The following is a 25,206-nucleotide window of genomic DNA, read 5'->3' on the forward strand; positions in this document are numbered from 1 at the left end:
AATGATGTAGAAGGCTGTCAACTACCTGTCACCTCCAGACATCTCTGCCATAATCACCCAGTACCTCCTTAACAAGTAATCTCGAATTCTGTAAGACCAGTTTGTGACGACCTGGATCAGAATGAGCAACCCTGCCACAGGGAGTCATTCTGCCTCCTCCATCCTTTGTGTTCACTGCTTGCTCCAAGTTTTTCATGTGGGTTGATTTTACTAATACAATGATCTAGTCTGCAAGACTCCTCAGCTTTGGACAATGGAGATGATTGAGGAGGAGGGGTGACCTGGGAGCCAAGTGTTGATTCCAATCATGTCACCTGGGGTTGGAACTAGCCTGGAAACCCATTGCTCATCACAGATAGAATCACAGAGGAAGTAAGTGTTGAAACTCTACATAGAGAAACCCTACATGGGGAACCCCTTTAAACAGCTCTGCGTTTCACACGTACACTACTTTGTGAGCTAAAGGAGCTTTAAGGTAATTAAGACTATAATATCTTGTGTTCCCATGTGGCAATACTACAGGGCAAATGAACATTGTCTACCAGATTCCCTGCAGATTATGGCAATAGGAAATCCTGTAGTCATCTTCATTACTAATTTGTTCCAGATGTATTCAGCATTCTGCGTGTCAGAATCAGAGGTGCTTGAGTAGGGTCGCAACCCTATAGCATATGCTAAAAGGAACTCCACACTCCCTGAGAAAGTGGTCTCAAGAGGCACGCCACTTAGAGGTGGTACTGTATATGATGTGAAGGAGAAGACACAGGATTAATGTGCCTACTTCTAATAGAGTTTGACGCCTCATTCCAAACTGGACCTTCCTCACTCTACTCTAAATCTGTTCGTGGATTTTTTTGAATCAATAATTAACAACATGCATCCAAAAAAATCCAATGGAAGCGCAGAGTTCCTTTTGGTACATCTTATGTTCTAGGGACCTGTCTGGTGAAGTAAGATTCATACAGATCTTTGCTGCCTCAACAATCAATCACAGCAGAGCTTTTATTTCTTACGGCGTTCTTGAAACCTCAAAGTTGTGCTTTGATTCATTGCTTTTGACAAAAAAATAAAAAAAAATTCTCTTTACTTCTCATAAATCTACCCCAATGTATAGAAAAAGAAAACCTCTCCGACAATGTGGTAATATTAGTCAAAGCATGCTACTTTAACATAAATATATCAGTTCTGCCTTATTACATATTACCATAGAAAAGCCCATTGGTGGTCTATGATGGGGTTAATTATTATCATAAGCTGTGCTGTCCCTGGGGAACACCATGCTAAACTGTAGAGCTGATTTCCAATCCCATCATACTACAAATTACAAATCTATTCTCCAGGATGTAATTAGGAGAACAGTGCACTCTGTATGCCGCCCTATGTAGTTACACACTCTCCCTGATGTGTACGATTATCCCCTGACCCTGATCTATAGTCTCTCACTCTGCCAAACCAGTATCCCTACGCTATGCTGAGGAGGCCCAAAAGGCCGAAACAGCGCTGTCCATAGCTGGGAATCTGTTCCTTTTGGAATAGAAATACTAATTTGGCAATTAAATCCGCATCATGATAGTAGACTTTTTAACTGAGTCATGCATGATGTTAAGGATGCTGCCCTCTAGAGGGCGGCATACAGAGAGCACAGTTCTTTTAATTACATCCTGGAGAATAGATTTGCATATTTTTTACCCAGAATCCCTAGCGGAGCAGAAATGACTTGTAAGGGCTCGTTCACATCGGCGCCCAGGTGTCTGTTCTGCAGGTTTCCGTTTCCTGCATAAAACAGAGCAGGAGACGGAAACCTGCAGGAGTCTTTTTCACCCATTCATTTGAGCGTTTTATGCTCTTCGCCGCGAAACCGGGTTTTTTAATCTGGACACAGAGTCGGACATGCAGTACTCTGTGTCCGGATTAAAAAATCCAGTTTCGCGGCGGAGAGCATAAAACGCTCACCGCCGCTCACGGCTGGACCCGGTCTGTGGTTTCCGTCTTCTGGCATGCAGAAGACAGAAAGCACAGAATGGAAACCAGAACGCAGGTGTGAACCTAGCGTCAGTTTCCGTACTGCCTATGTAGGCACAAACTCTCCCTGATGTGTACGATTATCCCCTGACCCTAGTCAAAAGTAAGTTATTCTGATTTCTTATTTTTTTAATCATTTTATTTTATATTATTTGTGTTGTGTCCAAGGGCTAGTATATCCAAAATCAATAGTTTTTCAGCACAGGGGTATACTCAAGTGAAAATAAAACGTAGCTTTTAATAAATATGATTAAAAACGAAATTTCTGTGTGTCTCGTCACTGCTATTGTGTTACAGTGTTAACAACAAGTATTGCACACTTGTATCCTTTTGTGGAAACCCACCCCACCAGCAATGGTTCAAAATAATTAGCAGCGCGGTGTGGTATACACCCACCCGTATGACCAATTCCCCCCTATATCTCCAAGGGCTAATGTCATTGCTCCTGTCACTATTTGTTAGAATGGTGTCTAAACAGATATAGTCACTTGATAAAACAATAGTAACCCTCTTGTCTAAATAAGTGCAGATACAGCAGACTGCCTCTAATAGGTCGGATATAACAGGCTGCGCTTACACTATTATAGGCTAATTGTTAGCACACAAGTAAACTGAAGTAGACTGAGCTAATGGCATTATAAGCCCTATTTAAACACTCTTTATGCGTTTCGCAAGGCTCATCAGTAGAGTTAGAGATAAGAAAACAAAAAAGGTTGCGGTGATAACCACATTTCCTGAGTCCTGGATGGTAGGACTCAGTACATATAGCAGATCCGACGCCGACCGCTACGCCAGACGTGTTTAAATAGACCGAGTTCTGGTCAATAGCCACACCCCCCCAGACACGCCTCCACCCGCTGGGGCAAGCAGATAGGCCTCCAGCAGATACCTCATCAGGGGCGTGAACAGACGCATGGCACTGGTAAACAAAGACATGTGTCACTCCAGTCAGAAACCAAAGAGATGTTCAAGAACAGGTAAGTAATACATTAAGTTTAGGTACTCACACTATTACGTGTGTTTATTAAAGACGCCGACACAGAAGCCAGTTATGCAGAGGATCAGCGCTTACTACGTGTCTAAAACTAAGGTGAGTGATGCATCGTATTTAGATCTTTACAGGATTACACGAATGAAGATCCTCGGCAACAATCGCCGTTTGACCACAAAATACCCACTACCTTAGTGTCCCGATACAGACATCCAATGTACAGCTCCATTTGCATGAAACGGTTACATTAACCCTTAGTTCTGCCTCGAGTATCTACCTCTGATCGTAGTGGAGACCAATTTATACCCCTCCCTTCTAATATAGGAGGTGTTTGGTGCTCAAACTTATACTCGAGCCACAGATAGGGACGCCAGATTATATACTAATCCCTATGAAACAGTTAGTCTGTATCGTACTAGATGAAGGGAGTAAACGTGAGAGGCTCATTGAGTCATTGAGGAGAAGAAAAACTTGTCCCAGATAGAGGGTTCTTTAAAAGAGGCAATAAGTAGGGCACAGTCCTTTTCGTCCGATCCAGATTTCCCCAAGAGGGAACGTGAATTACAGAGTAATATCGAGAAATACACAAGTCAGATCAAACATCGTAAACATCAGCAGTTCCAAAGGGACCTAACTGAATTCAAGGAGAATAGGGCCTATGTGGACCTAAGGAGAACTGGTCCAGCTAGTGACCTTTCCTCCTCTGAGTTTGAAAACTCGGACTCTGATTTAGGGGCTAGACCCAAAGATAAAGGACCTACAAAGGGGAGATTTGCGAATACCCATAGTAGGGGAAGGGGTAAACCCAGAAACCAATCTAGGGACCACACACAGAATCCAGGGACTACGGGTTTTTTATCACAGGGACCCCAGATTACGCAATACCTCCTCAGGAACAGAACGGAACAACAAAGTGTGAATTAGAGGGACAGACTTCTCTAGAAGGGCAGGACTTGCTACAAGTCATCAACCTTTCTGACAGAATATTGACTAACACAGAGATATCAGTATTGACAAAGGGACTTACTTTTGTCCCAACCACCCGTTTTCACCATTTTGAGTGGGTTAAGGATGTGGCACTCTTCACTAGGAAACTTCGCTGGTCCAAATTTATGCGCATGACAGAGATGAGGAGGGCACGGGATCTGGGAGTGGAGGTGGGGGATTTGGAGGGGATTCGAGTGTTAGAGAGTTTGTTATTGGAAAATGAGGGGGAAGAACATACACAACCCCTTACACAACTCCGACCCCGCAATCGTACTAATCCACCTCCTTGTGATTCAAAGTATATAGATTTATTTGAGAAAATGGTGACTAACCAGCTACAACAACTAGCTAGGAACACCAAATATGGAAGATCAAACATGAGTACCACACAGTTTGAAGCATTAAGATCATTGGAGGAGGATCAAACCATTGTAATAAAGAACTCCGATAAGGGGGGCAATATAGTGGTTCTAAATAGGGATCACTATGTGTCTATATGCGAACAGATATTGCTCGATCAGAGTAACTATGATATTCTCCCATCCGATCCAACTCCCCAATTCACTCTTCAACTGATAGCACTTTTGGACCAAGCGAAGGATGAGGGTCTTATTTCGATGAAGGAGTATCAGTTCATGTGCCCAAGGAACCCCCGGGTCCCAACATTTTACTGTTTACCCAAAATACATAAAGGGTACTCTCCATTGAAGGGCCGTCCCATTGTCTCGGGCATCAACGGGTTAACACAGAATGCCAGTGTTTACCTTGATACTATCTTACGCCCTTTTGTGGTGGCACTCCCGTCGTATGCCCGAGACACCATGGATGTCCTCCGTCATTTGGAGGGCATCCATTTACCATCTGGGGCGGCCCTTGCATCTTTGGATGTGGAGGCGCTCTATAGCTCCATACCCCATGATAAGGGGTGTGGGGCTGTGGAGCGCTTCCTGCGGACTCGGGGGACTCAATTTGACCGGCACAATGGCTTCATCGTCCAACTCCTAGAATTTATTCTGAGCCACAATGTCTTCCTCTTTAACGGCCGAGTTTTCCATCAGCGGCGGGGCACCGCGATGGGGTGCCCCGCCGCACCTACCTACGTTAACCTTTATTTGGGGGCGTGGGAGGAGGAGGTTGTTTTTGGGGAGTCGTGTGAACAATGGACCCGCCATGTTATTTTATGGCTTAGGTATATCGATGATATACTGATTATATGGGCGGGGTCCGCACAGGCCTTTGAAGATTTTGTGGAATATCTTAATAGGAATGAATTGAACCTTAGATTCACGTCCTTTTTCCATCATAGGTCAATCCCTTTTTTGGATCTAGAGATTTCAATATCCGAAACAAATGAACTGGTGACAACACTATTTCGGAAGGAAACTGCCACAAATGCCCTACTACGGTGGGATAGCCACCACCCTCAGCCCCTGAAGAGGGGGATCCCAAAGGGGCAGTTCTTGCGAGTGAGGAGGAACTGCTCCAGCATCTCAGAATTTGACAGACAGAGTGAGATCTTACTGACACGTTTTGCCAGTAGAGGCTACCCGAGGTCTCTGTTGGAGCAGGCTAGGAGGCAGGCAAGGAATACCCCAAGAGATGAATTACTAATACCCCGATGTAAAATACAAGAAACGAACATCATTAGGATGATAGGGACATACGATCAGCAATCACAAGAAGTGCTGGGAATCCTCCGGACATTCTGGGGGATCCTCCAGCAAGATCCCGATATTAGGGAAGTTATTTCTGCAGCTCCCTCAGTAACCTTTAGACGGGGTAGGAATATTGGTGACAGGATTACACACAGTCACCTTGAGCCAATAGCAAATGAGAATTGGCTTAGCTCTGGACGCCCGAAAGGGACCTTTAAATGTGGGTCATGCCGTGCCTGTGGGTATATTAAGAGGGGACAGGAGGTGATGGCCTTTGCGGTAAATAAAAAGTTCATGATACACGATTTCGTGAATTGCCGGACGGAAGGGGTTATTTCTGTTATCTCATGTTCGTGTAATATGAACTATGTTGGCAAAACTAAACGCCAATTCAGGAGACGCATCCTCAAACATGTGGGGGATGTGGAAAGAGGGACAGAGACACCGGTGGCATCGCATACTAGAGAGGCACACCGAGGTGATGTTTTTTGTTTAAGGTTCCAGGCTATTGAACGTGTCAAAAAATCCATTAGGAGAGGGGATTGGGAGAACCTCATACTGCGGAGAGAATCGCAGTGGATTTTTAGATTTAACAGCATGAGTCCCTATGGACTCAATGAGGCTCTCACGTTTACTCCCTTCATCTAGTACGATACAGACTAACTGTTTCATAGGGATTAGTATATAATCTGGCGTCCCTATCTGTGGCTCGAGTATAAGTTTGAGCACCAAACACCTCCTATATTAGAAGGGAGGGGTATAAATTGGTCTCCACTACGATCAGTGGTAGATACTCGAGGCATAACTAAGGGTTAATGTAACCGTTTCATGCAAATGGAGCTGTACATTGGATGTCTGTATCGGGACACTAAGGTAGTGGGTATTTTGTGGTCAAACGGCGATTGTTGCCGAGGATCTTCATTCGTGTAATCCTGTAAAGATCTAAATACGATGCATCACTCACCTTAGTTTTAGACACGTAGTAAGCGCTGATCCTCTGCATTACTGGCTTCTTTGTCGGCGTCTTTAATAAACACACGTAATAGTGTGAGTACCTAAACTCAATGTATTACTTACCTGTTCTTGAACATCTCTTTGGTTTCTGACTGGAGTGACACATGTCTTTGTTTACCAGTGCCATGCGTCTGTTCACTCCCCTGATGAGGTATCTGCTGGAGGCCTATCTGCTTGCCCCAGCGGGTGGAGGCGTGTCTGGGGGGGTGTGGCTATTGACCAGAACTCGGTCTATTTAAACACGTCTGGCGTAGCGGTCGGCGTCGGATCTGCTATATGTACTGAGTCCTACCATCCAGGACTCAGGAAATGTGGTTATCACCGCAACCTTTTTTGTTTTCTTATCTCTAACTCTCCTGATGAGCCTTGCGAAACGCATAGAGAGTGTTTAAATAGGGCTTATAATGCCATTAGCTCAGTCTACTTCAGTTTACTTGTGTGCTAACAATTAGCCTGTAATAGTGTAAGCGCAGCCTGTTATATCCGACCTATTAGAGGCAGTCTGCTGTATCTGCACTTATTTAGACAAGAGGGTTACTATTGTTTTATCAAGTGACTATATCTGTTTAGACACCATTCTAACAAATAGTGACAGGAGCAATGACATTAGCCCTTGGAGATATAGGGGGGAATTGGTCATACGGGTGGGTGTATACCACACCGCGCTGCTAATTATTTTGAACCATTGCTGGTGGGGTGGGCTTCCCCGACTCTGGCCACCCCCCTTGCCCTATCCACAAAAGGATACAAGTGTGCAATACTTGTTGTTAACACTGTAACACAATAGCAGTGACGAGACACACGGAAATTTCGTTTTTAATCATATTTATTAAAAGCTACGTTTTATTTTCACTTGAGTATACCCCTGTGCTGAAAAACTATTTTATATTATTTGTATTGTATTTTATTTTTTCCCTTTCTTTCACACAGAAATTAAAAGGTTTTGTTGGAAATATTTCTTAAAAAAAATAAAAAAAAAAACCTGTACACTATCTTCCCATGTGCTGTGTCTAGGAGTGTGGTTCAGGTCCATTCCCTTAAATGGGCATGAGCTGTAATATCAGACACAGCCCATGGACAAACATAGGATGCATGTTTAATATGCATACAGTATTTACTGGTCAGCAGCAAACACACGGCCTGTCATGCAAGAATATTTCCAAGGCAAATTTACTGCTAATTTTCTTGTCTATTCCAAGTCAGATTATGCCTTGCCGTTTTGGTAAAAGAGGAAATTGTCAACCTTTATTTCAGTTTTGCACAAACATACAACCCAACAACCAAAGACACCAAAATGTTCAAAGACTTTTCCAAAATCAGAAAAAGAAACATAATAGTACTAATATAAACTTTTTACTCTGGTTTGGTTATAGGTGTCACAACATAAAGGAGAACTGACGTTTCTGCAATTTCCTAAAACTAATAGAATGACTCCAACAAATTTTTAGCTAAAAAAGGGAAGCTATGGGGAAATTGGGTACCGTACATACAGAGCCAAGATTATACTACACACTGCAGATCAAAAAAAAAGAAGGCAAACAGTTCACAATACAGGTACTCAATGCAAACATTGTGCTGTTATGTACTATATACAAGAGACAGCAATACAGCGAATATCCATATATTTATGTCTTGCAATGTAAATGATACCACCATACATGAGCACACATTAAAATAGAACCGCAGTCCAAAATCAATGTCAAGTTGTCCACATTGTACACAATGCCATAAAAACCTAAAGCTAACACTGAACACTGCTGAAAATAGCCCATGAGCAACTAACTGATTGGCTAATTTTATTATTTTTGGAGTTGTTTTTTTTTAATTTAAATACATCATTCACCATAAGGTATAAACAACAGGCTATGTGTTAGGGAAAATTGCAATGTGTGTAATTTTTTTTTTTATTAAACATCTGGCTTGGCCTAATAGGCTTCCATGCTACGGTCAGTTGCCCCTTGCCACCATCTGACAAACTTGATTGTGAGCTAATCTTTTCCCTGTAATTGGCGCCAGAAATCAGCAGAGAAAAATGTTCTGCACAGAGGACTTTTTTCTTGTCCAGTTTCAGTATAAAAGCAGCAGACACCCAAATAACCCCATTATAGTTTATGGGGTCCTCCGGTAACCAGTGTTTTAGTGGTCTGGCATTCCGCCTTTCTGGTCCCCAGCACAGAACACAGTGAAGATGTGAACATAACCTAACCTTGACCCCTTGTCAGATGATGCAAACAAAAGAAACTGTCTAAAATATATAATACCTATCACTGTTACCTCTAGTGTCCCCCCCCCTCTACTTCTTAGATTGTAAACTCTTGTGAACAGGGCCCTCAGTCACCTCGTGTGAAGTGACTATTTCTTTGTATTGTATCTTTTTGTTTATACTTGAACCCTACAAATTGTATAGTGCTGCAGAATATGTTGGCACTTTATCAATAAATAAATGTATAAATAAATGTATTATTATTATCCGTAGTGGATATTACTTTGCAAACTAGAAAACCCACTAGTTTTTTTATACTGTACTAGCAGGAGGACCCGGCTTCACATGGGTATAATTCAATTTTTGTTTTTGTAGTGACCCTATAAGAATTGACTACTTTTGCACTGGTCTATTTTGTATGTTGTTTGTGTGTGTGTGCCCCTAAGAGTCATGTGATCATGTAAATCTCAGTCTGGATATCACAGAAAATCCTGCAATAGGCTGTTATGCATACCTAGAGTAAAGTTGTGTGCATCTGACACAACAGATAACCGTAACAGTGTCATCCACAGCGCCATGCCACTTTAAAGCTGACCTACAGCAGTGAAGAAAAATGGCTGGGTTGTTAGGGAAACCTGGAATAGAGCTCAGATGTGTGATGGTATGTGCAGAGCTGTGTATCTAATTCCCTGATGTGTGATACTGTGCTGAGCTGTGTATCTAATCTCCTGATGTGTGCTAACCGTGTATGTAATCGTCTGATGTGTGTTGTTGGTGTTATGAGCTGGGTATCTAATCCTATGAGGTGTGATGGTGAATGCTGAGCTATGTATCTAATCCTATGACATGTGTTGGTTTGTGCTGAGCTATGTATCTAATCCTCTGATGCGTGTATGTCAGTTTGATTATCACTGTTGGATATTAGTTATGGAAACCTGGAGTAATGCTGTGTGCATGTGGAGTGACCGTGTGTATGGCAGTTGGAATATGAGTAAAAGACTTGCAAGTTTGTATTGGCTAATGCAGGTCATTGTTTTGTAAATACTGCATCTCAGGAACGGTACATCCGAGAGAGTGGAGACCAGGTCTAAAACCTTCCCAGACACCTGATATATCTGTGTGCCAAATTTGGTGAAAATCAGTCCAGTAGCTTGGTCGCGCATAAAGAACAGACAGGCAGGCACACACACAGAAACTCATTTTTATATATGTACTAGCAGGAGGACCCAACTTCGCATGGCTATATTTAATTTTTTGTTTGTGTAGTGGCCCCATAATAATTGCCCAGTTTTGCACTGGTGTATTTTGTATATCGTTTGTGTGTGTTTCCATAAGTGTCATGTGATCATGTGTATCTCAGTCTGGATATTAGTGAAGAACCTGCAATAGGTTGTTACGGATACGTGGAGTAAAGCTGTGTGAATGTGACCTTGTGAAACAGTGTAATCCTCAGCGCCCTGCCCCTTTAAAGCCGACATACAGGAGTGAAAAAAAATGGCTGGGTTGCTATGGAAACCTGGAGTAAAGCTCTGATGTGTGATACTGTGTGCAGAGCCGCATATCTAATCCTCTGGCATGTGGTACTGTGTGCAGAGGTGCGTATCTAATCCTAGGGCGTGTGGTACTGTGTGATGAGGCACGTATCTAATACTCCTATCTGTGGTCCCGTGTGCTGATGCGCGTATCTAATCCTCCAGCGTGTGGCACTGTGTGCAGAAGCATGTATCTAATATTTCAGCGGATGGAACTGTGTGCAGAGGTGCGTATCTAATATTCTGGTATGTGGAACGGTGTACTGACGCGTGTATCTAATCCTCCAGCGTGTGGTACTGTATGCAGATGCACGTATCTAATTCCTTGACGTGTAAAACTGTGCAGATGTGCGTATCTAATCCTCCAGCATGTGTGTGCCGAGTCGCGTATCTAATCCTCTGATACGTGTATCTCAGTTTGGATATTCATGTTGGATTGTGCATGTGGAGTGACAGTGTGTATTGCAGTTGGAATATAAATGAAAGACTTGCAGGTTTGTATTGACTAATGGGGGTCATTATTTTGGGAATACTGTATCTCCAGAATGGTACGTCAGAGAGTTGAGGCCTCGTCTTAAAGCTTCCTGGACACCTGAAGTATCTGTGTGCCAAATTTGGTGAAGATCGGCTCAGTCATTTCGTCGTGCATAAACAGACAGACAGACACTCATTTTTATAATATAGAGAGATAAGAGAAAGAGATAAGAGAAAGAGATAAAGTAATTTAGATGTTTTTTTTCTCTATATATAGATTAATATTTAGGACAATTACCTGATTGCCATGCAGATCCAAAACATCAAGATTTTTAAGATTTTCCAAGCTTGACATTTTCTGAATTCTGCAAGACAGTTAAACAAAGAAACGGTAAAACATTATACATGTAAGAACTGGTTTGGTGCTATATACATTTTTTACATTTCCAGCTGAATGGCTACCAGCAATGCAAATAGAAATTCCCTTAATAATTATAAAGGTCTCTAAGCATTATAGTTTACAAAACCATGTCTACCTTGTGATTAATACAGCATAATGCTTGGTTTGCACAATGATAGTAGAACACAACGACATGCAGACTTCAGTTAGTTACAGCAGTATAGTATAAATGCTACACCTGTGAAAGGTTATGGATAAGGGAAAGTTTACTACAAACTGAAGTATGTCTCATTGACACTACATATCCTTGAGCTAAGCATCCTTGTTCCATTATAGACTAGGTTCACCCCTGATCATGTCCATCAGTGGCATACCTATGGTACTACAGGACACACAACTGTTATGGTGTCTGCTGTGGGAGGGGGACCAGCACTGAATTTTCCTGACTTATTGTGACAGTATCCAAGCAATTCTTTGAGCTCACTGCACACACACATACCATATTTTTTTCAGACAGTAAGATGTATCAGACTAGAAGACACACCCCAGATTTAGGCAAGAAACATATTTCATGTTAATTCGACCTTCACCAAAAGACAAGTGGAGTATATGGGTCAATGTCACTAACTAGGAAAGATAAAGCAAGTTATTGGCTAACAGTCTGCTCCTGCTGTTCATAAGGGAGACATACAAAAAAAGTCCCATTTGTGGCCTCCACATGGTAGGTTGTCTTATTGGTGCCTCTACACAGTATAATGGGGCATTATACTCTGTGGCGAGCACTAATGGAGCATTATACAGAATGGGGGGCACGAAAGGAGCATTACACTCTGCAGAGAGAACCAATGGGACATTATACCGGGTAGTGGGCACTAATGTGCATTAGTGCACACCACACAATATAATACTCATGATTGCCCCCACACAGAACGGACAGTTCTCTTACAACATCTCCTGGCTGCTGTCCTTTACGCACTAATACATTACAATAACAGCAGGGATTGGAAATCAGAGTAATGTGTCTTGTACAGGCAGGTAGAACGTTTAATGATACTGCTGCCACTATTGTACTGTATTAAGGCTATGAAGGCAGCAGTTGGGACAGGAGTATTCCACCTGACTGCTGCAATTATGAAAGGCCAGAAGGCAGGGGTACCTGGGGACTGCCATCCACATTGGGACCATGGCCTGCTAGCTGCAATCTGGAATATGTAGCTTCCGCTCTCCTGCCTGGTAGTGATCTGATAGATTCAGTGTGGGGAAGGGAGGGAGAGAGCTTTTCCCAATCATCAAAAGGGGGTCAGGGAGTGTGGCACTGTGTGGGAGAACATCATAATACCTGGAGTACCCATGCAAACATGCAGAGATCATACATACTTAATATAGATGTAGCCCCTGGTCAGATTCTAATTCAGGATCTCTGAATTGCATGCAACAGCCCTAACCACTGAGTCACCATGCTGCCCACAATGCTTGTGCTATAAAATCTAGCGCCCCACAGTGGCTAAACAATACAGTATACATGTCTACAGTGAGCAAATTCCCCTATAGAGCTAAAGTAAATGGACACGCTATTTGTTATTCCTATAAGTGATAGATGGTAAACACATACCTGTTTTTTCCAAGCATCAGCACACGTAAAGATCTCAAAGAAGAAAGGCCGCTTATTTCTTCTATCTGGTTATCATAGAGATCTATAAATATTAGACGCTGAAGGCTTGAGATGTTCTGTATTCTTGTTATAAAGTTATGTTGTAAATATAACAGTCGAAGCTGTTCTTCACCTTCTATTATAGGGAAGACTGTGAAGTTTTGCCTTTAAAAATGAAAAAGAAAATATATTTTAATTGTAATGCATTTAGTACTTATATTTGGTTCACTTACTTTCTATCCCTACTATATTGGGCCAGCACAGTTAGGTAGTCTCCTTACATGGCTGTTTTCAGAGCTCCCAATAAAGTCAATAGAAAGATACATGTATGGGTGACCACCTCTTTGCAGTCCTGAGGGGGGAGGTCAAGGAACTACTGTGCTCAAGACAGATGCAGGTCTCAGAGGACAATATGCCATAAGTGTCCCAGAGGGGAAAACCGCTTTGGGTCCATGTTTATACATAGTCTATTTTGTGCATTTTTTGTGTATATTTAGCACCAAAAACTAACTACAATATATAAGAAAAGAGTTTTGCACAAACCCTATCCACACAAAGCAGAAAAGGATTTGAAGGCATCTTGTCAGCTTTCTTCTACATTTACAATGGATTTGAAGCCATTTCAATATAGAGAGTAAAATTAGTAACAAAATCCACATGGAAGGGTTTTCCTCTTAATTATATTTATCATCTATCGACAAATGTAAGTGATGAATTTCTGGGGGAAGGGGGGGGCTCAAAAAATATTACAACAGAGATTCAGACTATCTGATCCTCTTCTGCACAACAGCCAAGCATTTAAAATAGTCTAAAAAGTTATAACAATTACTAAACTATTTGCACAGCTTGTGCCCACATAAATACAGCGGGTATAGTAAAATAAAAGAGGTATCTTAATGGCTGGCACAGATATTTTTTATTTCTCTCTAAACTAATTTCCAGACTAGCATCTTCTACATCATGAAAACTAATACTTAGATATCCGCTCGAAGTTTCAGAGACAAGTAAATGTTTTTCTTCAATTTTTGGTACGTAGTCTTGGCACTAAACAGGCAACATATGGCCTGTATCATGGTTATATATGTTAAGAAGAAAGCATTGAGCAGCTTTATATAATGTAAAACTGTTACACCATATATATGTCCCATTACTACAAAGAGCTGTATAACCTACTATAAGGACACCCATCTCCTATGCATGGTTAGCATGTGCAGGGGTCTGACCTTTCTAAGTTAAGTTTGTCTGGGCTGACTGCTTTCTCCTCTGCGGTACGATGCACAACGGAATATCCCAGTTCTGATCTTGAAAGGGTTTTCAAACAGTGAAAGTGGTTTACTGTAAAAGAAAGGGAAATAACAGGTATGAATATGAATGCAGGTATGAATACAGCAGGTCTGAATACAAATAGGTGCCAGCAAAGTGAACATTTCAACACAAAGAAAAAAAAGCTGCTTTGTTATGACATGAAAAATGAAGTTTGTAATAGAAATCTTATTTCTATTATACGCCAATTTCCACAATTTCATTCTGGTTGCCATAGCTACACTGAGGGATACATACAGATGTTTCACTTTCGTTACTTTGCATTCTTAATAAATAATGTAATATAATGCATTCAACTATATGAGAAGAACAGATCTTTTACAAGTATGTTCTAGTACATGTTCCTGGGTGTAGCCCTGGCAGCACAATACAAAAAACATATAGTATTTACAATTCTTTAATACATTTAGAAAAATAAAATGGAAGCAATTGGGCATAACTACACATGAAAACGTGCCAAGATTCTGTGCCATACAACCTGGTATACATGCTGTGCACCACATCTATTATTTGTTCCAGCTACTTTTTGCAAGTCACCTCACAAGGGGTGTGGTTTTGTGGGAAAGGGGTGTGGCTTAGGAAGTAACATTGTATTTAAAACTAGACATTGGCCTAAATGTGATACATCTTTGGTGCATCTCAGCGCATAGACATGTTGAGTGTGACATCTTAGAAAAAGGGGGAGTGACTTAAATGCAGCCAAAAATGTGTCATAACATTCTGGATCAAAATAAGCCAAATGAAAGGCATGAAAGGTATAAAGTTAGACTACACATTTTAAAGTTATGTCAAATTTACCACGCATTAGCCACTGTGATAAATAAGCTTATTCACAGACTACCTAAACTTATATGGTCTAACTTCTAGTAAATCTGAGTGTTAGAGTTAAGTCCTCCATCTTTGTATTTTGGCAGCCATCTTGTACTCTTTCACATATAAACTGTATAAGTATGTATTTTTCTGCTTAAGTCAAGGAGATCCCTTGTTAGACTTTAAGGAATGTGATAATGAACGTTAATGCATAGGTTGCTAATCATTATCTCTCAAGGGCCTCATTTTGAGAAGATGCAGCTGACTTTGTATATCTCTTATCTCCTTTACATGATGTATGGACACATAACCAACAAAAGTATTAATCTTATGGTATCTGGGCACTCTGTCATATTTTATGGTATATGAAGGTCACTTAGAGTGTGTATAGACACAGAGTCTATGGAACGTGTCATCTTATCTCTTTTGCCATGATATATACATATAGACATAGTCTGGGATGTTAGCTCACACATAAGTATTTTGAATCCTTCTTTGTTTCATGGGAAAGTCCATCCCAGTGTGGAAAGCTATAATGAGATGCAGATTATAATGAGCCTCAGCCAATAGCCATGTGCCAGGCTTGTCTTATATCTCTATAACCAATCATGTTGTACTGATTAGAATAGCCAAGCCAGCTCTTTGTCTGTAATGTATTTAAACTACCTTTTTCTTACAATAAAATCAGAACTCTTTTGATACACCATCATCTTGTGTCTTAATCAGTTCTCCAGGCCTAAAAGAAAGATGGCTGCAGTCCATCTAGGCCTGTTAATTAATTATCTAATTAGGACCTCTACAACATACGGAGGGATCCATATGTCCCTATCATGAGCTATTGTAACAACAAATGTGTGGTGCAGACTGAAGATCAGACAGTCTAAGGGGCCATGTTTTGATCCTCTGTTTAACAGATCAGTTTTAAAAATGGATGCTAAAAAAAATGGATGAAAAGAAATGCAAATGTTTACATACACTCAAAGCATAAAAACACAAATCATTTATTTTTATTGCAAGACAAATTGACATTATGTAAAACAGACGGTATCTATTGGCATCCATTTTTAGCAACCGTTTGTTAAAAAAAACAAAAGTGAAAAGCCCCTAAATAAATCTGGCACATTTTTAGAGTGGAGACACACGTGATGGTAGGGAGGGAGTAGAGAATTCAAACAAACTCCAAAAGTCTAAAAAGTAGATATTTTTGACTTTTTGAGCTCATTTGTGGAAAAAAAAAAAAAAAAAGTTAATTTTGCATTTTTACACCACCAACTCCACTTTTGAAAAGTGGGCAGGGAAGGGAGTGTGGTTAGCTTGTCTAGCTGTCTGTATTCTAGAATTATCAATAAAAAGTAGGGGCATTCACACTTGTGCCTGCTGTCTGCCTGGGGTTTCCATCGTAATCCCCAGAAAAACTGCATAGGGAATGGTTTGCCGATGGTCAGTTGTAAAACCCACTCTGTTTTTAAAGCAAAACTGTTTTGTGGGTTTTTTTTGCACGGACACAAAGTCCTGCATGTCTGACTTTGTGTTCATGCAAAAAAAAAAAAAAAAAAAAAAAAAAGAAAAGACGGTTTCACCTGCAAAGATTGCATACAAACACTGGCAGTTTGCCTTAAGAACCCATTCAAATGAATTGACTTTAAAACAGACCGCTAGCAAGCCATCCCCTATGCAGTTTCTCCAGGGATTACGATGGAAACCCCTAGGCAAACAACAGAAGCAAGTGTGAACGCCGCATTACACAATTGTTGGGTGGCATACAGTGTTGAAAAGAGAAGGACAGAACTGTTAGATAGGAGTCTAATTTTCTTAAAGGGGTTGTCCCGTTACAAGGATCCTATCTATAATGCTTATTAATGTGAATGTAAGACTTTTCCTAAATACAATGCTTCAGCAAAACTGCTTTGTTTGGCCACTATCTCACTTTATTCATTTTTTTGTGGCCACAGCCCTGACCTAGCTGCTCCTGAGTCAAGTGATGTGTCAGCCTGCTCTCAGGGGGGAGGGAGGAGGGGCTAAGTACACGGGAGCGAGCCTGGAGGGGGGGGTAGTTTACCCTTTGGGGGACAGGTGAAGCCAGCAACATCGCTATGCTTCTGCCCTGCATGACGACAGCAGCGGCAGAAGCAATGCTGCTATTCTGGGGCGGGGGGGGGGGGGCGGAGGAGCGGAATAACAGCATCGCTTCTGCCGCTGCTGTCGTCATGCAGGGCAGAAGCATAGCGATGTTGCTGGCTTCACCTGTGCCGGCATCTAACTCCCCGGCATCCGCTGTAATAGGCGGATGCTGGGGACTGTTAGACGCCGGCACAGGCACATCGCTATGCTTCTGCCCTGCATGAAGACAGCAGCGGCAGAAGCGATGCTGTTCCGCTCCGGGGTCACATATGCAAAGCCAAGCGGCGAGATGCCGCCGGCCCTGCGTGCAAGCTCATACACCAGTCTAGCCTTCACAATGCTAATACAGACCCGCAGGGTGTCAGGTCTGTATTATGGTCTGCATATGTGACCCCGCCCACCAATGAAGAAACAAAGCCGGAAGACAGAAGATTTTAGAGGAACGAAGACGGGTGAGTATGCGACGTGGGACAACCCCTTTAATGATTGTGTGATATTTGATAAAATTTACCCAAATTACACCACAGACTCCAGCAAAAAATTCCCCTTATGATAAATCTCCCCACATGCAAATCTCTAACCTTAGACATTATTGGTAAATCTGCCTCACTGTTTTTATTACAAAGTCAAGATTTCTCTTGTTTAAAGGAGTTGTCCAGGATCTGAAGATAATTGACACTGATTACTTATCCAAAACCAATCAGTTGGTGTGGCAGCCGTATACTACTGTATGTATACTAGTATAGACATATACTAAGAAGATCCGTAGACTGTAGTGGTGGACAAAGGGAACAGCAGCCCTACTCCCATTTAATTGAACAGGAACAAGGCTGCTTCTGACCGTATACTTTGTATATGACGTCTGGCAGTAGCATCAGCTGATCAGTTTGGGTGATCAGCTGATGTCTAACAGATTTGATAAAGAATAGGTTATCAGTTTCAAATAATATCAGATCCGGGACAACCCCTTTAAGGCTGACAATTATTTGCAAAGAAGCTTGAGAACTTCTTCAGGACAGAAGAGGAAGTGCCAAAGAGCTCTCTAGCACCCATGCCACTCTGGGACAGAACAATAGCTGTATTCCCACTGAGCGGATCAGCATCTCCTCTTGAAAAGGTTCTCAATCACTGACTACCCACACATAATGATAATACTGAAGGTCACAAAGAATGGACAATTATCAAGCCTGCCCTTACTGTTTGGACACATTACCATAATTTTATTTGCTGTCCATATTACCTTTCTGATTAGTTTTTTTTTTTTTACTGATGTATGAGAGAGGAGGAGAAATAAGTATGTGATTTATTGTAGAACAACATTTCAGTAGATGCATGTATAGATTTCTAACAAAGGTTGTAATTTCCTTCACATTCTTGTGACTTTGTAAAATTATTTCACGCTGTTTTCACCTGATACTTGAAATGCATTAGCAGGGACGGAGCTATATCTGCAGCCATCAATCACACTCCTCCTCCACACAAGTGACTAAATGTGACTCAAACTATTTCTTGTACAATATCCTAGAAATATGTCATAAAGCAGATCTTCAAGGTATGAGCTCACCGAGATATAAAAGACTGTTTAAATAAAATGGTTGGTTGCCAGTATTGTTGTCAAAGGTGGAGCAACCAGTTATGAAGGATTACTCATTTCTTTTACTATTTAAATCTATGGTATGTACCAATACATTCTTTTGTTTGCAATCTATTTTCTGTTTTTAGTCTGTGAGCACATGGGGCATACCGTATATACTCGAGTATAAGCCGACCCGAATATAAGCCGAGGCCCCTAATTTTACCACAAAAAAACTGGGAAAACTTATTGACTAGTGTATAAGCCGAAGGAGGGAAATGCAGCAGCTACTGGAAAACTTCAAAAATTAAAATGGTCAGTTTTTGGGTGCAGTAGTTGCTGGGTGATGGGGAAGGGGGAGGGGTTGTTTTGGTTGTCTGTCTGCCCCTTCCCTGAGCTTGAGGACTGGGATTTTTCTCCCCCACTTAGAATTCAGCCTGGCTGAATATAGGGTACCTGCAGTGCTCCTATTAACCCCTTCCCGATGGAACAGGAGCACTGCAGGTACCCTATATTCAGTAAACCGGGCACTTTCAGACACAGAGATACGTAATGTGTTTGTGTTTCACAGTCATTTTCAACTTTTATATGTATTCTAGGGAAAGAAGATTTAGAACTTTTATTTACTTTATTTTTTTTATTATTATTTTTTTTAAGTTTTTTTTTTTTTCCACTATTTTGTGGGAGATTCTATACATTACTATTGCGGCTGGTCATATTATAAATTATAAAGTATACTATAAAATGTATTAACGATAATAATCAAAAGCTTTAATATGTATTATTTTTTCAACTTGAATCAGATAATTTGCTGCACTATGATGATGCACAACAAAAGACATAGAAAACTACAGTATGTTAAAAAAAAAAAAAAAAAAAAAATTTCAGCACGGAATCCTAGAAAAGAGCCAACAGGACCACATCTTCATTAAATAAGATGAAAATCTCAACTCAGGTGACAGAGTCCCTGAGGGGGCAGCGCTGGCAAGCAGGTCAGGTGGGCCAAGCTACACTACTGTCTGCCCCCATGCTGCGGCCTGCACAACTCCCCCCCCCCCCTCCTCCCCAAAGTGTTAGGGGTGCCCTTGGGTGTGCCTCCTCCAGTGCACTGTATAATATTATATCGTATTCACAAAGCAGTGATGCAGAGGGTGAGAGCTGCATTGGCACACCAGCTGTGTGTGTGTTGGGGGGAAACCACTATTGAAATGATAGTGCCTCTAAGCGTAACAGCATTACCATGTGTGTGTGTGTGTGGGGGGGGGCGCACTAACACAGTAATTGAGCGTTAATAGTGCCCCTCCCACACACACACAGATAATTGTCTCATCACATAGCTTATAGTGCACCCCCAGGTAATATCCCCATGCCCAGATAAGTAATGCTTTTAGTTATGGAGAGGGAGGACTTTACTTGTAGGGAACTATTGACTCACATGTTGGAAAATGAAGTGGAAATGAGGCAATTGTTCGCTTCAGACTCCTCTCCATTTCCTGACCTTCCGGCTCCCCTTTCACTTACTGATAAAACAGAACCAAAAGGAAAGGAGGAGTGCTTGGTGTTTTAGTGTTCCTTTACCCATGTTTAGATTTAGTATAACGTATATTTTATTCATTTAGATTTTTGTCCTTCCTATGCTTAGAAACAGTCATCTAGTCATGGAGACAGTCTCAATGACTGACATATCTCAGTATGCACAGCGAGTCATTGAGGGCTGTCTGCAGATTGGACTGCACTTAGAGATTGACAGTTTCCTTTAGTATAGATGATGACATTAAATATTAAACCACACATTTAAAAAAAAACAAAAAAAAAAACTTGCTTTAAATGACAGATCCGTTTTAATAAAACATTCCACCAAATAGATGCAGTTCCTTTTAAACATGGCTCTCACTTCTCCTAGAGAATTTAGTATTAGTCCAAAATCTCTGCTATGTGTTTACGCAGTTTTCTTTGTCTAATATTTGTTTAACCCCTTAAGGACCAGGCCATTTTTTGGTTTCACATTTTCGTTTTTCCCGCCTCACATTTCAAGAGCCATAACTTTTTCATTTTTCAGTTCACAGAGTCACATGATAGCTTATTGTTTGCGGGACAAATTGTACTTTGTAATGGCACCATTCAATATGCTGTGCAATGTACTGGGAAGCTGGAAAAAAATTCAGAATGAGGCGCAATTGGAGAAAAAATGCATTTGCGCCATTTTCTTATGGGTTTAATTTTTACAGCATTCACTGTTTGGTACAAATGACATGTTACCTGTGTTCTACGTGTCAGTACAAACGCGGTGATACCAAATTTATATAGTATTTGAAATTTTTTGATACTTTTAAAAAAATGATAAACTTTGCAAAATAGAAAAAAAAATTTGTGTCATCATGTTCTAACACCTGTAACTTTTTCAAATTTCCATGTTGTTAAATATTATATATTTACAATATTCTCTAGCAGACATGGGGTTAACACTCTACTGACATCATATCTGTTGTATTTTGGGTACATGGGTGCGGTTAGAGTACACCATTTTAGAAATCTCCCTACATAGCTGTAACATGGAAGGTAACACCCACTCTCATGAATATAAATGAGTGACAGACACACACGTCGTCGTCGTCATCCATGAGGGGGATCCATGGGGAATCTATGGCAGGTCTGTCTGCCATCCCTCTCTGTCATCCTGGACAAGATGTCGTGAATATCCCAAGTCCACCAACCAGATGACAAGCATGAACCAAGCTGTAACTACAAGATATCCAGATGATTTAACTTCTCTGAAGATGTAAGCTATTGACAATTGACTGATATTTGTGTTATTTGGACATTTTCCCTGTTCCTGTGTTTTCCTTCAACATATTAATAAACCTCTACACTGTTTTATAACAAGCTGACTTCTTCCTATCGTGGATAAGGCCTTCAACACGTGACACAAGTCTATCCCACAATTTCAAGGCTAGGTACGGATATTTAACAGTGGATACAAGTCTCACCGGCAAATACAAGATATTTAACACATGTATGGAGCTGGTTGTGGTGTCTTTTATGCGGGACAAGATGACGTTTCTATTGATACCATTTGGGGAAAGATCCGATGGTTTGATCACTTTTTATTCAATTTTTTATAGGAGGCAAAGTGTTGAAAAAAACGCTTTTTGGCTGTTTTTATTTTTTTTGCCGCTACGCCGTTCGCAGTACGGGATAAATGTTTTAATATTCTAATAGTTCAGGCATTTTGGAGCGCAGGGATACCTAATATGTTTATGTTTAATGTTCTTTAATTACTTTTATAGCTGATCTAGGGAAAGGGGGGTGATTTGAACTTTTATATTTTTTTTATTTTTTTAATACTTTTAAAAACTTTTTTTTTTCTTCTGTTACATTTATGATCAGACCCCTTAGGTACCTTGAAACCTAGGGAGTCTGATCGCTCATACTATTCACTGCAATACTACAGTATTGCAGTGAATAGGAAAATCGCAGCACTTCTATTAGACGATGCCTCTGGCATCGTCTAATAGATCTAGTGCAGAGACAAGCCTGGAAGCCTTCAATAGGCTTCCGGCTGTCATAGCAACCGATCACCGCCCTCTTGTGACGTTCAGGAGGGTGGCGATCGGCGAAACATGGCGGCGCCCATGCCGCCGGCGCCGTTTACACACTGCGGTCACGTTTGACCGCAGTGTGTAAAGGGTTAACAGCAGCGATCGGCTCGGGCACCGACCGCTGCTGTTAGTGGCAGGTCCTGGCTGTATTATACAGCCGGCATCTGCCGTGTATGGAGCGAGCTCAGCGTGTGAGCTCGCTCCATACATCCCCATGCGACCCATGACGTACAGTTACGTCAAGGGTCGCTAAGGGGTTAAACAAACCATTCAGTGTGACAAATGTGCAATATGCATCAGGATGTGGCAGGTATTGTTCACAGCACTGTATATGCACTGCACGGTTTCGTTTGTAAAGATAAAAAAAAAAACCTGTCTTGTTTTGTAGACAAAAAAGCATTTTTTATTTTTTTTTTTATTTTTATTTTTTTTTTTACAGAAAAGCTTACGTCATGTTTGAGATGTTTCAAAAAGATTTCAAAGAATTTCAAGAATAAAAATATTCCTTTTGTAGTAATGCTCAGCCCTACAGTGCTTTCTTGTACTGTTACAGTCTATGATGTATATATAATATAATGCATTGATTCACAACGTCTTCAGTCATATTTATCTGTAACTATACCTGTTTTTTATTACTCATTAGATAAGCATTCTCTAATGTTAGCTTATACTTACATTTGTTAAAGAATCTTTTTATCACAGCTGTACATACGTTACAAGCAAAGTGTTAAATACAGACCTATCAAACGTCAAGCATGTTTTAAGTTAAGTGGTATATGAAATGTAGTATTGTGTCATTTTACTCATCTGAACTGCATAGTAGAGCTGGATGATGACCTGAATATAAATCCCGATTAATCATGAATTTTACCTCGATTATAATTATTGGCGATTATTTAGAATAAGAAATTTCTGGCACTCAAAGTAGATTTCCAAAACAGTGGTGAATTCTATTACATCCATAAATGTTTCGGTCCCATGGACCTTCCTCAGTACATGGGATGTAGTGAAACGGAGAAGGATAGAATGGAAGCCAAGTGGAATGTCCAGAAAAACAGGTGCTGTGTCAGTGCCGGAAATTCCTTATTCTAGTAATATGGCTGTGAGAGGGCTTTTCTGTGCACCTAACATCTAGCCAAGTGATGGTACATTGCAATGGCGATTATTTAGGTCATGCCCTTTTTTAAAACCTTGCAAATAGAAATGCAAATAGGACCCTGTGTATATAGTAATAACCAATAACTTTTTCAATTAATCACCCAGCCCTAGAGCATAGTATATTTTTCTTAACACAAAAAAGCCTTTCTTACCTCATACCAGCGCTTGATTTCCGTTTTCAGGTTTCCGTCTTCTGCAGACAGAAGATGGAAACCTGTCAGACCGTGTCCGGCCGTGAGCGCCGGTGAACGTTTTGTGCTCTCCGTGGCAAAACCTGTTTTGTTTTGTTTTTTTTAACCAGACACAAAGTTCTGCATGTCTGACTTTGTGTCCAATTAAAAAAAAAACAAAAAACTGTTTTGCCGCGGAGAGCACAAAACGCTCACCGGCGCTCACGGCCAGACACTTTTCAAACCCATTCAAATGAATGGGTTTGAAAACTGACTGCAGGTTTCTGTCTCCTGTCCAGTTTCGGGCAGGAAACGGGAACCTGCATAACGGAGACCCAGGGCGCAAATTGTTAAAGAGGACCTTTCATCAGTTCGGGCACATGCAGTTTTATATACTGCTGGAAAGCTGACAGTGCGCTGAATTCAGCGCACTATCGGCTTTCCCAATCTGTGCTCGGTGTAAAGTGCTATCGGTCCCGGTAAAGTAGTGCTTTACAGTCAGAAGGGCGTTTCTGACATTTAGCCAGGGACGCCCTTCTGCCCAGCAGCGCCTATCGCGCTGTGCTCTAAGACTGGGGAGGAACGCCTCCTCCCCTCCTGATAACACTCGTCTATGGACGAGCTGTGTGAGCAGAGGGAGGGGGCGTTCCTGGGCAGAAGTGCGTCCCTGGCTAACTGTCAGAAACGCCCTTCTGACACTAAAGCGCTACGATACCGGGACCGATAGCGCTTTACACCGGGCACAGATCGGGAAAGCTGACAGTGCGCTGAATTCAGCGCACTGTCAGCTTTCCAGCAGTATATAAAACTGCCTGTGCCCGATCTGATGAAAGGTCCTCTTTAAGATTGTTTAAGCTAGATTTTAGGTTTAGACCTTTTGCTAAGGAAATACCCTTCAGATCCCTTCCTACTGTTCTCAATAAGCACCATGTTCTTCTGACTATACACTTGACTTGCCTTTAGACTGATGCACATCCTCATTGTTATTAGGACTGCCACAATGGGGGACGGATCTAGATCTGCTTTTCTTGGCTATTTGACTTGGAAGCTCTCCAAATGCTCCTAGTGACACAGGGTCCCTGCCATATCTTGAAGCAGAGCCAAAAACTTCAGTGACATTAGACGTTAAAGGGATATATGGCTGCTTATTCCTACTTAGGGGACTTGAATTTCTTCCATCTAGAAGAAAAACAAAAACATTATAGTAAGCAGAGTGCAAGTCGTGAGAAAACTGTACAATTATACAATATGTTCATCTATAAAATTAACTATACAAAGAGTACGCTTAGGATAAACCAGTGGAATACAGAAACTGCTCCTATGAGATAATATTTTTGAGTTTAATACAGATGCGCTTACTTATTCCTATCCTGATATAATTTACGGGGTCCTCCTATAAATCACCATTGATCCTTTTTAAACTCCTCCTCACCACCTTTGTGTAGGTAAAATCATCTTTAACATTGCTTGAAATTTTGCCTTGGTAAAAATCAACCAAATTGGAGTATTTTGTTGTGGAAGAA

The 25,206-nt window shown here is 41.2% G+C and overlaps 1 protein-coding gene across 1 annotated transcript in view; it reads right to left on the minus strand.

Annotated features, from left to right (window-relative positions):
* The window catches only part of LOC142203106 (leucine-rich repeat-containing protein 49-like), a 115,544-nt gene that overhangs the window by 82,724 nt on the left and 7,614 nt on the right, over positions 1-25,206 (minus strand). The window contains exons 4-7 of the mRNA XM_075273599.1: positions 24,632-24,862; positions 14,153-14,264; positions 12,891-13,094; positions 11,177-11,243 (exon numbers count right to left, since the gene is read on the minus strand). Coding sequence (XP_075129700.1) covers positions 11,177-11,243; positions 12,891-13,094; positions 14,153-14,264; positions 24,632-24,862 — 614 coding nt within the window. The remainder of the gene's footprint in view (positions 1-11,176; positions 11,244-12,890; positions 13,095-14,152; positions 14,265-24,631; positions 24,863-25,206) is intronic.

This window comes from Leptodactylus fuscus, chromosome 5 (assembly GCF_031893055.1).
Source record: "Leptodactylus fuscus isolate aLepFus1 chromosome 5, aLepFus1.hap2, whole genome shotgun sequence".
Lineage (NCBI taxonomy): Eukaryota > Metazoa > Chordata > Amphibia > Anura > Leptodactylidae > Leptodactylus > Leptodactylus fuscus.